This window comes from Megachile rotundata, chromosome 5, assembly GCF_050947335.1.
Source record: "Megachile rotundata isolate GNS110a chromosome 5, iyMegRotu1, whole genome shotgun sequence".
In the NCBI taxonomy this organism is placed as follows: Eukaryota; Metazoa; Arthropoda; class Insecta; order Hymenoptera; family Megachilidae; genus Megachile; species Megachile rotundata.
Window position 1 is genome coordinate 16423845 of NC_134987.1, and position 15771 is coordinate 16439615.

General features: G+C 46.2%; 1 protein-coding gene across 8 annotated transcripts in view; it reads right to left on the reverse strand.

Moving 5' to 3' along the window:
- Nucleotides 1-15771, reverse strand: part of kug (FAT atypical cadherin kugelei) — a 420874-nt gene that overhangs the window by 283727 nt on the left and 121376 nt on the right. For all 8 annotated transcript variants that reach the window (XM_076531851.1, XM_076531850.1, XM_076531849.1 and 5 more), the window contains 2 exons: nucleotides 10848-11761; nucleotides 7528-10241 (listed from right to left, as the gene is read on the reverse strand). In XM_076531851.1, the coding sequence (XP_076387966.1) occupies nucleotides 7528-10241; nucleotides 10848-11632 (3499 nt within the window). In that variant the 5' untranslated portion in view covers nucleotides 11633-11761. The remainder of the gene's footprint in view (nucleotides 1-7527; nucleotides 10242-10847; nucleotides 11762-15771) is intronic.

Below are 15771 nucleotides of genomic sequence, written 5' to 3' on the forward strand. Positions count from 1 at the left end.
AATTCTGTGCTGCGTTCAATATTATCGTATAAAAAAATATACAAATTCTGAATTTAACCCTTTGCACCCATAAATTTTATTTCAATCAAAATGTCACTTTACAGTGAACACAGTCAAAGACAAATAATTACAAATATTTAAATTTGGAAATTTTAAATCTACAATTTCATAAATGTATAAACTTACCCCTAGAAAAATTGAGACCTACAGAACATTCAGAATTAATTTTCCTCCAGTTATTCTACGTATCCATTAAACACTGATGGATTCGAAAAAGTTCTCCATTGCTTTTGATTAAAACATTTCGTCGACAATAGATAACATTTGCGTTTAGCGCCGGGCAGCGGCAATTTCGGATTCGCTTTTGCGGGACGATTGGAGCGTGTAAAGAAGAGCAAACATTGTTGAGCAGTACGTAAACGTTCATGCAGTTTCGATCGTTTCTCTATATAGTTGAACGAAACGTTAATGATACTCGACATTCTGATTGAAATATTATTTTAAACAATTCACGAAGTTTCGAGGGAACATCGATGATACACGAATGGATCGTCTGCAAATAATGCAGCCTGCAATTGTTAGCGCACATGGTCGATAATAGAAGATCATCTACGAACGTTTATCATTTCCAAATAATGATTTAAAATCTGATCAAATATTCATGTTGTTCGAGATTAATTTATTACCACTCGCACAATACGACCGATTTTATAAATGCAATTTTAATTGCCTTTTTCTTCATTCGGTAGATATGAGACTTTAATTTAACTGTTTCAATTTCGATCAACCAGATTTAACAGGCTTTAGCATTTTTATGAGTTTCACTGCAGCGTTCCAGATATAAATCACCCTTGTTTACTCTGAAACGATATTTCCACGATATACGATGTTTTCGGTATTTATTAATATAAAGTCCTTGAACACACAATGTAGATGTATTAAAAAAAAATGGGGGACTCTGAGGATTTTAAGCTTCAGAATTTCTAAGTTTCAGAATTGTTAAATTTGAAGGGAGATCTTATTCGTCATTAGCATGCGTAGTTCGTGCGATCGGGCCATATAACGAGATTGCTTGTATTAACAATGTAAGTCGTAGTTATAGTTCGTTACGGTTCGCGTCGCCGGCGATAGTTCCGAGACGGCATTTAAGCAAAGGTTTATGAACACGTTGCACGTGCCTCGTCTACTTGAACATTCAAAAGAAGGCTATTTTTAACGACTTTGCTAATTTGCCGGCAGTAGCACTTTCTAACGAGTCCGTAACATCAAAGGGATCTCTATTAAACGATCATTAATGTTTCATGGAGGAATTAAAAAGGAACAGCTTTACTGCGTGCCACTCGACGGATACACTTGTCCGAGCGGAATATTGTTAGACCATGCAAACTTGAACCTTCACGACGTTATTATTCGCCAAACAAAAATAACTGCATCGATCGTGATACAGGTAACGCGATAAACAACATGGTATACTCTGCATTATTCATTCGATAGAATACCGTTAATGGAATTTTTCTGAATAGCATGAAAATTAATGTACCTTCGACGGCACTAAAAATATCGGCCTCGTTGTTCGAGATTAATTGACGTTAAGAATGCAGATACGCTCGAATGCAATTTCTATACAGCGTAACTTGAAAGGCAACCTCGGCTCGCAGACATAACCTTCTTTTCAATCGAGTTACTTGCACGTTTTCTTCTAAGAATCGTTACGATGTTTACCATTACCAACGTACGCCGTTACAGAACGCTCCTTTGTACGCCACGGCTTACGCAGTTTTCCGCCGCGACAGGCAAACGTGTTCGCGTCACTTTGTTGACGAGGAAAGTAGGCGAAAGATGGCAGAAGGAAATGCACCCGTAAAACGTCACCTCTATTGTTCTTCTCAGCTGACGCCAAGAGAAAACGACGGGAACATTGCTAACCGTCGCGTCGTGTACAAATTTTACCGCGCTCCATTCTTACTCGATCGGAGACAATCGACGTGACGGAAAACGGAGTGATCGATCGAGTCGCTGGATCGATATTCCAGTCGAAATATTTCCCTTTGACAGACTCCACCGGAGTTATTAATGGACGTTGTTTTGAAAAGGTAAATAGTTGGAACGGTGTTTTGCATCCTGCAAAACTTTTCCGAACTCGTATTCTCCGACTCGTTAATCCCGGAAATGCACTTACCGCGCGCTTCGACAGAAATTCGAAATTTAAACCGAAAATAGAGGAGAACGTGCGCGGGGAGAAGGGTGGCGCATAAATAAAATATCACCGATTGCGTAAGCCTGCTGTCCTCAAAGTGGGATCGATATCACCGGGCGATATTGCAAAACGCGAGGCAGAGGAAACGACTTTCGAGGGGAATAAAAACATCGCGTTTGTCGATAGAGGTAATTTAGAGCGGCTACGCTCACGATCGTTATGCCCGGTATAATTCACGAGCCGCTACGAATATACCGGAGACTCGTACGGCACTCGTCGGCTAAATTGGATTTTTGCCGCCCAACGGGGAGGCCTTCTCTTTCTGATCCTTCGCGTTCCACCAGGAGTATATGTGCCCGGTCCCTCGCTCGGTCATCCTACTCGTCGACCATCGACATCGTCGGAACAACGAGTCCGATAATTACTCGCTCGTGGGATTTCATTTGCGGACAGTTCGCCTGCCACCGCGTTCTTGTCAACAACATAATAATATCGGGTTATTCACCAAGTTCATAAAGTCGATGATTCCAGGGATCTTCTGCTCTAGTTTTACTGAATCAAAAATTTTTACTACTTTTTCGCGTGTTAACCTATTTTCAGGACAATTGCTCACAGCTACGTGGAGTCAACTGGAGAAAGTTAAAAGATTACATTCAATCCTTGAGTACAATCAGATTTGAACCCAAAATTCAGCTACAGTGAAAGTACTATAGGGCAAGAGGTTAACCCTTTTAATGGCGAAGTGTCATGCCGAATAAATATTACCATGATTTTCAATTAATACCGAGAATCGTTCATCCTCCCGTAATATATTCCTTTGTGAATTTTATGATTCTGAGACCTCGCTTAAATTACGTCAAATCGGTCGGCACTAAAAGGCTTGAAGTCCAATACAACCTTAAATCAATCGTAGTTAGATTAATTCGTTAGAAGATAGCTTGTGTTTTGTGAACGGTTGCCTACCGGTTACCAAGCAGGCATCGCGTTCCTCTCTTATTGCCGGTGACCCGCGTTCCAGCACCTTTGTCCACGGGAATTCTTCGAATACCCTCGGTAATGGATCACCGATCTTGTCGCGGTGAGTCCTGCGAATTCTGCCGGACCTTTTGCCTCCGAAGCTGTAACTCGCCACTGTACCGGCGCAAAGAAAAAGAGAACGCGGCTTGGGTACCACGCGGAGAAAGGTAGAGAGGTCAACCGTTTCCGGATACCGATTTATCTGCTTAAAATTACTCGGGCCGAGTGTGCTATCAAAGAACCGCTTCCTTTATTTCGTGCACGAAACCTGGCGCGAGATTTCGCGAAATAACCGTTCGAGTTTTAACCCTTTGCACGTCATGGCAATTAAGGTAAATGAAGCTGATTCAAGCTTGTAAGTTCCCGGAACAGGGCTAATTTGCTTTCGTAACGAGAAAAATCGATAGCTGGAAAAACTTAGTACAAAATGGGAACACGTCGTTGTAATCTTTCGAACTGATTTACATGTACTTGGAAACATTTCGGAGCTTAAAACGTTCGACTATATTGCATTAACCATGGTCAACGTTTCGTTACGTTCCATCGTAGTTGCATAAATTCGCTGTTCGGAATATTTAGAGAACGCCCGGCAATTCGCATGGTCCCATTTTCAACACGCATTATCAGCTACAAAGCGGCCCGTGCGATCAAATTACCGGAGCTAACGAGTTTCGTAAATTGTCGTTTGATTCAGTTCGGACAGATCTATCGGGTTCGACGATTACACGCAAAGTATGTACGTCGACGGAGCGGCTCAACGGTGTACACGATGGCTCGTTAGCCGTCCCCATTCGCCGGTTCGTTGCAAGCAAACGACGTCGTCCGACGATAGACTAAATTTGCCATGACGCGGTTTACCCGGTCGCCACCGCGAGGAAAATGCAGTTAAACTCTGATCACCATAGAAAACTGGCGCGCCTAGTTTGCAAGAGTGAGGGATGCGGAGACCGGACACGTTTTCCGGTAAACGAGCTAACGCGTTATTCCGCTCGGCACTGTCCACTTTGTCGCCCGCGGCTGTCGCGGCGTTAGTCCATTAATAAAGCGCCGTACACGTGTACATATACCGGCATCTCCGTGTACACGCGTCTGTGATACAGACACGCAACTCCGACGACGAGATTCAAAGCTCGATCAAAAATTTTTCATATTGCTGCTTGTTACTGTTCTTCTTTTACCGACTCTATTTACCAAAATAGACTTTTTAGATTGGACCTCTTTATTGTCTTACAATTACATTCATTGTCTGGTCATTAACGAGTATAATCAAGGTGCATCTCTAAAAGCATGTTTAGCAAGATAGACTTTTTAGGTTGAATCTCCTGATTGCCTTACAGTTGTATTCATTGTATGGTTATCAACGAGTATCAGTGAATACTTCAAGTCTGTGTCTTTAAAAACATATTCAGCAAAATGGACTTTTTGTCTTGTCTTACAGCTGCATTCATGATTTATCAACGAGCATCAGTAAACACTGCAAGTTTGTATATTTAAGAGGCACAAATGAAGAGATCAAGTTTAAAAGCCTCTCCAATCAAAAGATATTTAAATAGCCTCTTTGTATCAGCTTTAAAAAAGAGCAGCATCAGAAAGAAAAAAAATCCACACGCAATAAATTACATTTCAGTGTTCGGTAAAGATCGTGAAGGGTTGAATTGTTTCGGTATTAAACCGTGAAGGAGTCGACCGAAATCTCCGTTGCACGAAACGTCACGCAGCGATCACGAGTCCGACCCGAAAGAATTTCACGTGGAAATCAGGTTTAACGAGCTTGCCACTAGCACGGCAAGCATCTTCTGGTCTCGCGAGGGCTCGGTATAATCGCGAGATCCGTCAGAGCAGCAACGCGGTACCGGTACCGTTGAACGACGTTACCACCGGTCGTGCTCCAAACACGAAGGCAATACACCGGCACAACTTATGAATATTTACAACGGCTGAATATGCATACTACTGACAATGTATTATTTTTGCTCGACGGAGGATCAATACAACCCTCTTACGGCACATATTCGACCGCGCACCAACTGCCGGCACCCAACTAGGCCCTACGAGCAAGTAAATCGATAAGCCGGTCGAATATATACTGTGTGCGGAAATAAAATGTACACACCTTGAATGCTAATCAAGCTAATGTGCTTTCTATTCATTGCATTATACGATAATGAAGTGTATATGTCTTTATTCTTGATCAATCTTGAATTTGTAGTTTAATTCTGAACGAATAGCAAGAAATATGCTTCCACAATTTTAGATTTAAGACAGTGATTGAATCTTGTATGATTACAAGTAGATGTTGTTATATTTAAAGAGAATAATTTTGGCGAGTTAATAATTGCAGAACATAATCGTTCACAAAAGTCGCAGCGTTGTAAGATGTTCTCGAGCAAAGAAGAAACGGCGAATCACGTTCTGGTATCGCGTTCGAGCCGCTATTAAATGGGATGACACGCGATTTCTCGAGTGGTTTTCGCGGCGAGCGAAGACCACTGGAGAAATTTAATGTACGCCGGTGGGCCGAGAAAAAAAGGTGACCCCTCGCGAGCCCCATAATTCAATTAAACCCGCTACGTTCGTATTTAATGGGCCACAACGTTGTAACTTCGTTTTGGACCGATGCCACGAAGCATCGCATCGGTCCGGCTCGGCTGTCCGACGTAAAAAGGTATAACGCGTGCTACGCGTGTCTTTTTTCTTCTCCTTTCGTGTTCCCGTGCTCCTCGTCCGCTCTGTGCCATTTTCGTTTCTCTCGATCGATCAACAATGGACCACGGACGGAAATACAAGGAACGAGAGAAGCCAGTAAAGCGGAAAAAAGACAGCCGTGGTCGAGCGTAGGTACGTACGTACGGTTTGACTGTAACGAAAAATAAATTGGAACGGCTGCCACGGGGGCCTCGAACCCGATTTTAAAGTATTGTTACGCTCGATTCTCCTTTTGGCCGAGAACGAAATCGGTTTTCACGAAATCGCCGACGCTTTACGATTCGACCTCGAGTGATTTTTCAGGGGAACCACCCCTGACCTTTGCGAATAAGTCGAATTTTCGCCCGATAAGCAACGCAACTTGCATCTATCTCCGACGAATCGTGTTTCATTGATTTCGTTGGTCGATTTTATGTTCTCCTATACGTCATTCGTTGCGCTTCGCTTCGTCGCATAAAATGCAGTTTCATCGATCGCCGCGACAAAGATTTTCGTTCGTCCATTTAATAAAGCAAAGAGACAGCAATCTCGTTCTTGCGCACGATGTTCGTTAATGAGAAATTTGAATTTTAAACGAGGACAAAAATCAATCGACGCCTCGTTGTAAACGTTTATTTAAAACCCGCCCGCCTTTTGACAAGCATCGACCGCATTATACCGTTCGCCTGCCGAACCTGTGATTTGCATATTAACCTTTTTACGCGCAAGCTTCCGCGTCGCCGCTCCTACCGTGTAATTTAAATTCATTTCTTCCATACTTTGAAATTTCACGCGTGAAATTCTTTGCTCGATCGATCCTGCGGACCGTGCGAGCACGCGTACCTACGTTTTTCCCTTCGAAATTTGTGCAAAGTGTGTATCGACTTCGACGAGTTCCCAAGTTTTAACGTTTAAACTTCCGGAAACTACTTGCAACGCAATTCCAGCAAGGAAATTCGAAATAACGTGCCCTCTTTTCTGTCGAGTTAACCCTCCGTTGCGTCGCGTCGCAAATACGTTATATAAAGTAACCAGGAAATTTTTGTCCTGCGTCCAACAGAAATAAATAATAAATTTATTTCCGAAACTCAAAAATGTATGGTCAGTGTTGTGAAGCTGACCTAACGACTTCCTTCTATTTGATAATCGATTATCGAGTTCAATCGACTGCAGTTGTTTATGGCTTTATGGAAAACCCTGTTACTGGGAACTGTCAGCACCTGTCCACTAACAATTTTAGTACGCCAATAAATCCCGGCTGTTGTGCGGGATTAAAGGTAATCGGATGAAAAAATTTAATAATATCACGGCTCGGTTTCCGCAATTAATATTCTCCGCATTTGTTGCTACGAGGCGCTACGTTCAATTTCAATTGCAATCTGCTTTCAAACTGAAGCAATAATACTAAAATTAAATTATAAGCTCGATATTTAATTTTGCAGTCCAATATTTTGTGTACTTAGTATTAACTCAATGACGCTTCAAAAACATACAAGTACGAATAAAAAGGTAAAATTTAATACGTTATGAATTAACGTTCTAGGTAGCCCTAAAAGATCACCTTACATGCATCGATCAAACGATCTTATTTATCTCGAGAAAAATAGTGCAGAGTTTGAAGAACTTACCTTCGTCGTCGATGGAGAAAATCCCGATCCCGTCGCCGCCTCGAATGGTGTATCCAATTCTGGAGTCGCCGCCAAGAGGATCCGCGTCCTTGGCGCGCACGGTGGTCACCAGAGTCCCGATAGGTTGGTTCTCGAACACACTCGCGGACACGACAAAGTCATCGAACACGGGTGCATGCAAGTTCTCGTTCACGTCGACCACTTCGATGATGACCATCGTTTCGGAGGAGAGAGACGGCTCGCCCCTGTCTCTGGCCACTACGGTCAAAGTGTGCACCTGGCGCTCCTCGAAGTCCAAACTCTGTACGGTTCTGATGGTGCCGGACACTTTATCGACTTTGAAGAAGCCCTCGCTCTCCATGGCGTCGGATAGGAAGTACTCGACGTCGCCGCCGGCTCCCTCGTCCGGATCGGTGGCGTCCACGACGGCTACGACCGTCCAGATCGGCACGTCCTCCCTAATTTTCACCGTGTAGCTGGACAACGCGAATGTGGGCGCGTTATCGTTCACGTCGTCCACCGTCACCCTAACCAGTGCGTCCGAGTACAATGGCGGCGTGTCGGTGCCTTTGCCGCCGTTATCTCGCGCTCGTATTCTCAGCTCGTAGATCTCCTGACGTTCTCTGTCCAATCTGCCGAAAACGCTCAGCACACCCGTCACGGGATCCACCCGGAAATCGTTGGTCTCCGTCACCAGGGAGTAAGTGACGCGCGCGTTCTCTCCGGTGTCCGCGTCTGTGGCGTTCGCTCGCCAGACATTAGTGCCGTTCAGTGCGGTCTCCGAGATCCGGAAGCTGGCCAGAGACTTCTCGAATTTCGGCGCGTTGTCATTCACGTCGAGGACCGTGACTGGCAGCATCCTCGAAGCCGATTTCTGAGGCTTGCCCAGGTCGTACACGCTGATGTTCAAGAAATACTCGCTCTCCCTTTCCCTGTCCAAATAACCGACCACGTTCAGGTTGCCCTTGTCGGGATCGATGCTGAAGACGGAGTCGCGATCGCCGCTCGATATGACGAACACCAGCTTCCCGTTGTAATCCAGATCTCTGTCCCTGGCCCATATCTTGGCCAAGACGGTTCCGATCTTGGCGGATTCGTTGACTTTTATTTCGTTGGGAAAATCGATGAACTCGGGCGCGTGCACGTTCTCGCCGTACCTGCTGGGCGTCAGCGCGTACTCGTCGTCCTTGGAGGGCACGTTGTTCCTTTCCGCAGCTGCGATGGCTTCTGTTAGTCGTCGGGCGACTCCCGTGTCCCGACACTCGAACGCGCCACTCTGATCGGTCAAGATCCTTCCTTGAGAACCCAGATTCCTTTTCGCGTTCACCAGGTGCATGTGTACAGGATTCACGTCAGCGAAATGCGAGCCGTCCGTGGCTGTGACGTTCACCACTCGATCCGAGGCCTTAACGTCCGACAAATCGCACGCGACGGAGAGTACGCCGCTGGCGGAATCCAGAGCAAAGCAGCCGTCCTCGTTGCCGGAGACGATGCGATAACTGATGATGTTGCCAGCGTCGAAATCGATGGCAGACACGGTGATGATCTCCGAGCCGATGGGCACGTATCTAGGCACGTGGCCGGTGCACTCTATCCGTTCGAACTGGGGCCTGTTATCGTTCACGTCCCGCAACTTTACGTGCAACCGCATTTCCGCTTGTCGCCGGTAAGGCAGCCCCCAGTCGCCGACCCGCACGTGCAGCAGGTACTCCCTCTTCATGGTTTCGTAGTCCAACACCTGCTTGGTCCTCACGATGCCCGAGAACGGGTCGATCTCGAACGGCACTTTCTGAATATTGTCGATGCTGTAAGAGATGTAGGCGTTCTCGCCAGAGTCACGATCCTTCGCGGTGATCTTCACGACCGAGGTGCCGGCCGGTTCGTTCTCGTCGATCCACACGTCCATCTCCGACTGCTCGAACGTCGGGTCGTTGTCGTTCGTGTCGACCACGTTGATCTTCACTTTGGCCGACGATTGCTTCCTGGTGCCCGCGTTCCCTTGGTCCACCGCGGACACCGTCAGCGTGTAGAACGCCTTCTTCTCCGCGTCCAGGTTCATCGCGGTGTACAGCACGCCGGTCTCTGCGTTCACGAAGAACTCGCCACCTTCGTTGCCGCCCACGATCTCTAGGAACACCAGAGCGTTCTTCCCCTCGTCCGCATCCGTCACTTTCAGTCTTATCACCGGCGTGTTAATGGGCGCGGTCTCGGGCACCTTCACCTCGTAGATCTCGCGGTTGAACACCGGCGCGTTGTCATTCAAATCCGCCAGGTGGACGGGCACGAATTTGTAGCTGAACTTTTGCGGCACACCTCGGTCCATGGCACGCAACGTTAAATTGTAACCTTGCGCCGCGGTTTCCCGGTCTAGCAGGTGCAAAACTTCGATGTTGTACTCGCCGGAGTGCGGATCACCGGCCGGTCGCACCCTGAAGTGGCCAGCCGGGTCGCCGCCCACGATGTCCAGGCTCGCGATTTTGCCGTGCACACCCTCGTCGTGGTCGATCACGCGAACGATCGCGTAAATGTCCGCGTTGGAGTGTTCCACGATGTCGGGCAAGTGCTGCACGTAGATCTCGGGCGCGAAGAAGTTTACCTGACGTACTCTTATGGTCACCTTGGCCGTGCTTGCCCTGCTGCTGCCCCCGCTGCGGAACAGGGCCCCTCGGTCCTTCGCTAGCACCACCAGCTCGTGAATCGCTCGTTCGGAGTATCTGATTTAGGAAAGAAACGATTCTATTTTATTCGAACCGTGATAGAAACGTACGGTCGGTGGAATCTTCTCCGCAATACCGTTGCTTCGAATTCGATATAACGGCACAAGTACAAACGATGAAACATTGAAAGCGTGCTTCCTCCTTAATTCATATTCTCGATTGTAGTAATAGAAGTTGAAGGATCCTGGCAATTTCCATAAGTACGTTTTGCTGTGAAAGGAATTCCACTTGATTCCTCAACAGCAAGGGAAATACCTATTATAGTACTTTATAAACGTGTTCGACATTCTCGTACAACGTTGTTCTTTCAGCCGCAAATACAACACGCTTTCGACGTTTGATCGGCCGTTTCAATGACATTCTGTGCTCGAGTATTAACGAGCAGAGTGCTTTATTATTTTACGCGTAGAAAAAACGGTTACCGGAGATATAAAAACCGCGCATCGTCTCGCGAATGCTCTTTAAAAAAAGGGTACGAGGAAATTTTCGAACAAATTGGCTCGAGAGAGATCGAAGCGAAGATTTCTAGCTCGTAAAACGGTCGGTAACGCCCGTCCGCGGTCTCATCGAACGAAACACGAGAATTCTATTACGTAGACCTACCTGAGCGGTCTGGTGAGCGTTATTACCCCACTGACCGGGTGAACGGCGAACTGATCGGTCTCCTCGGCAAAGCTGTAATAAATCTCGCCGTTCCTCCCGAGATCGGCGTCCTCCGCCATTACCCTGAGTATGCTGCGGTGCAGAGACGTGTCTTCCGTTATGTTCGCCTCGTACTCGGTCGGGTAAAACAAAGGGTTAAGATCGTTGGTGTCCAGAACCGTCACCACGATCGTCGTGTCCGCCTCCAGGATGATAATTCGGTTCTTGCCGTCGCCTCTGGACGCTGTGGCGCGCACCTCGAGCACGTAACGATCTTTCCGTTCGCGATTCAACACGTCCACGTTACCGGTTCGAGTCCGAATCAAAAGGAAGCAAAAGTCACCGACGGTGCGTTCTTCGGCTTTGAAGAACTTGTCGCGATCGCCGCTCGTTATACGGAACCGGACGTCAAAATCCATGTCCGGCGACGCCAGCTTGATGCCCATCCTCTCCTCGGGCACCACGTACGTTTTCCCGATCGAGTTCTCCGGGATCGAGACATTGTAGAGCGGCTGGGTGAAGCGAAACTCGTGATCGAGCGGGAAGCCGAAATCTTCGGTGAACGAGGAGGACGTGGAGGTCGGGATCGTCGGGGACAACGGTCTGGTGACCGAGCTACTGACGGCTGACGAGGAGAAGGTGGTCGATACGAACGTGTCGGAAGACGGGGCACCCGCTGTGGCCGCGAACAGCCACAGCCACAACCATGGCCAGGCGAGCAGCGCACGCTGCTTCATCCTTCTCATCGTGTCGCTAGCTCATCGTCAGTGTTTTTTGAGAGATGAATCGGCCGTTTCCCCGACACCACCAGGGATACGACGCTCCGCTGCACCGGCTCTCCGTCCTTGTTGCGAGCACGGGACCACCGGAAGAAGCTGAAACAGAGAACGGAGATGTCGAGTCGGTGGGATATCTTAACCGGTTGCTAGTGGGATCGATTCGTAAGAGCTGGATCAGGCTAGAGCTAGAGGGAACGCGTCGAAGCCAGGTTATCCCCGACGACAGCCAGTGGCTTCCGCTCGAACGAACACGTTGAGTAGATGGTTTAGCCCAAGGGGTTCGTCGAAGGGGCTATTGACATCCAAGGGTTAAGACTCTGTAGACTGTAGGACCCATCGATCCGTAGACGCGTTGCGAAATACAAAAGTTTGGTGAACCGCGAGCCGATGTAACTCGAGCGTGAACGATTCATTGGAAGATGCGATTCCGTGCCGCAGAGCTTCTCGAAATGTGGGTCGCGAGCGGATTTCTCTTCCATAGACAATATAACGTAGATAAATACATTTCGGATACGAACAATTTTTCTTCTTCGATTCAAGTTAATCGTAACCGATAATGGAAATCGTTGATCGTTTTAATTTTTATCTTCCCGATAGCGCACGATAATACGATCGGAGTTAATAAATTTATCGAACCGATTTCGGCGGAAATAATTTTTGAAAGCGAGCAGCGAAGAATTTACGAATTCAATATTCGAAGAGTATAATTGATATCAATCGGAAACGCGTTACGGGACGGGGATCGTTAAACGCGCAGAAAATAATGTTCAATTTGCAACGATGTCCACGGTTATTAAACTCGATGAAAAGTAAATCTGCCACGCCATTCTGATTGCGTTCAATTACCCGTGAACTATCTTTCGCGGCTCGACTTATCGCCTACGTTATTAACTCCGCTGTACTTTACTTATTGCAATTTCGTTTTTGATTTAAAAACGAAACGAGTATCAAGCACGAGTATGCAGTAACGCGTCAGTGATTTACCTTCTCTCTGTTAATTTTCATTATTCGTGCGCAATGAACGATAAGGACACTGTTATTTTAAATATATTCGTTGTACGATGAGATACGTTTGAAAATTTTGGACACGTTTCGCGAATAGAGTGCAATGTTAATCTAGCCACCTAATAATCAGATACACCGTCGAGTCCAGTGAAAATTATCCATCCAAGCTTTATTATCGTACCTATAGTCACGGTAGCGGTACGTGGTCCAGTATTGCTGTGCAGTATGAGAACCGAATTACCCTCTTTATCATTAAACGGTCATTTCGTATTCAACATTACCATCAAACGAATTATCCAATGACTGTATGCAGAACGATTTTCATCGAAACGCCACTCTTTCTCTACATTTAATTTTATACAAACGTCAACTCTTTTTTCGACGAATTTCGGAGAACAGTCCGTAACGAAACATTCGATTAAAGCGACACGAATCGAACGCAGATTATTTCCAATATCGAATACGCTATATATCACGCTTCAAACGAACATGGTCGTCCGAATTGCGCCCTAAATTTCGACCTGGCAGACCCGATCAAAGTGCAACACCATTACTCGGATACTTGTACTGGCGTGGTTCACCGTGAATCTAGCCGGCCTTCGGTGGTCATTTTGACCATGACAGTTTCGGTGGCAGAGTCTGATAACAGCGCAAAACACTGGATCCGATAACGGTTACCGCGATTTTGCCTATCTTCGAGCGTCCACGGTGAGCCTTTCGATCGCCACTCGCGCACTTCAACCTACAGTCGCTAGTATCTCTACCGACATACCGGTTGTCGATTTCATCGAACGATACCTCGACGAAATGCCTTTGGTAATTCGAACATTAGCTTGCTGGGAAATCCAGGAATTCGCGTTTAAATGCGGGAAGCGAGGCTGTATATTCTTTTTCTCGATAACAGTAGATATTGCCACGTAAATAATCCATATTATCGAGTGCCGTATTAAATGTGCTTCCAACTATTCGATACGCGGCGATGAATCATTCCTGTCTCGTTCAAATCCGTGTTCGTTGCTTTTTACGTCACAAAGGTAAGAAGAACAATAAACTTCTCGCCCGTCGTTTTTTCTTCCGTCAGGAATTAACTTGCCCGGCAGTTATTTACTCGAGTGCAACAAAAGCAACTAGTTAATCCACGATACCAGTTTGACCAGAAGCAATTTTCGAGCGCAGAAATGCGGGCTTAGCTGGTCGCGAACGCGCAGCTTCGAACGACGCCGGTAAAGCGAGCTTCCTTCGGTTTACCTGGTTTCTTTAACAAACCTCCGTGCACGCCGCTAACACTTGGCTGCTCGTCTGAAAACGCGCTCTCAAAGCCAACCTAAGAATCGCGGCTGTTAACGGTGCGTTTAGCTTCATCAGGGAAAAAGCGTTCGAGACTAACCGGCTAATTATCGCGAGCTACTTCGGCTCTACTTTCCCGGAGAGCTTCGCCTTACGGCGTAAAATCGCGAGATTATAGGTACAGTTATGGCGACGAACACCGCCGCGACTTTCAGACACTATAATGACCATGCTAAACACTCGCGAATGCTCGTTTCGCCACGACCTCGACGCTCGAACACGAAACGAACCCACTGTTCTACGAACAGTGGCCAACGTGAACTACTGCCTTAACATTGTTAACGTGTTAATGTATCCTCCGCAATCTCTACGGTTTTATTTGATCTTTCGCTTTGACCTTAATGGCGTCAACGCGGCGAAAACGCGTTCTAATGAAGCTATCAACCAAAATGTCCGAGCGCAGTTTTTCATTTTAAATTGCGGAATGTTATTAATGTGTCTCTGTCGAAAGTCGATTATTTTTTGAGATAAAAGATAATTGCGTGCGCTAGCCTTTCGTTTGCAGAAATTAATGCGCATTCTTAATTCATACGCATTCCTCGGGACATGATCGGAGAAATGTAAATGAACGCGAAAAGAAAAACGAAGAAGAAGTCGATGAGAGCGGCAGATTGGTGCCTCGTTCTCTCTATGTTTGATTTTTCACGCGATGAACCTTGAGCCAATCTTGAAAGGACAACCTTGCTCGAACATTTTCCACACCTGATCATGGGAATAGGATGTGCCTGAAAAGGATGTTTCGTGTCGTTCATTTCGATTCGTCAATGCGGTGTAGTACGTGCAAGCCATGCAGAATATTCTCCGAGAAGCTACGAAGGGTTTCGCGTGTGGGAACATGGCTTTTGAAGGCGTGGCCTACCCGCACAACCGAAATGCATGGCTGCTGGTTTTAATTTTTTCAAATTGCGCGATGACATGTGTGATTGAAATGCATAGAAATAGTGAATTGTAAAGTGACAGATTTAGTAGAAATATATTTTTAGTAGAGTGATAGATTTTTATTTTCAAATTGAGAAGTTTGAAAATTACCACATGATCAAATTTGTCAACTGGGAACCCAGAATTTTGCCCTTAAATGCGACCTCAGCCATAAACGCATATTCCGCGATCGTTTATACAGCTTCCAAGTAATTTTCTATTTACCGGAAGAAACAATTCGAGTTTATCTTTTGATGCAGCTCCGCTTCAATCCCTTACGTATCATCGTCACCGAGAACAATGCAAGTACGACAAGAATTAACAGTCCCAAGCTGCGATGAGACAATGCTTTTATCGCGACGACAACAGCGAGACTGGCCTGAGGGAACGTTGAGTTGCAACATAAATTTTCCCGCCACATTGTAGAAAAGAATCAGCCGTGCGCGACTGCTTCCGATATATCAACGAGAAAAGTAAACCTCTCAGCTCGACTACCCGGTCTAAAATCGTAGAAAGAACGGGCGTCACCGGACGACCTCTGACCGAGGTGCAAAAATACCGCAACAAAATTGAACTGGGCATCTTCGATCTATTTCGCTTTACTCGTCAACAAGAAACTTCTGGGATGCTCGCTATTTTCGCATAGACTACGATCTATTTTATCGGTTAAATCGAGCGTCAACTGTAACGTCGCTTGATCTATGAGAGAAAGAAGAGAAACCGAGAAAGAATATTGGAAATTGGCGATATCGACCTGATTTGAAAAGGACTTTCAACCGGATTTCATTTCTAAAAAAGTACTTCATATGTTACATTCACAAATTTTTGAATCTGAT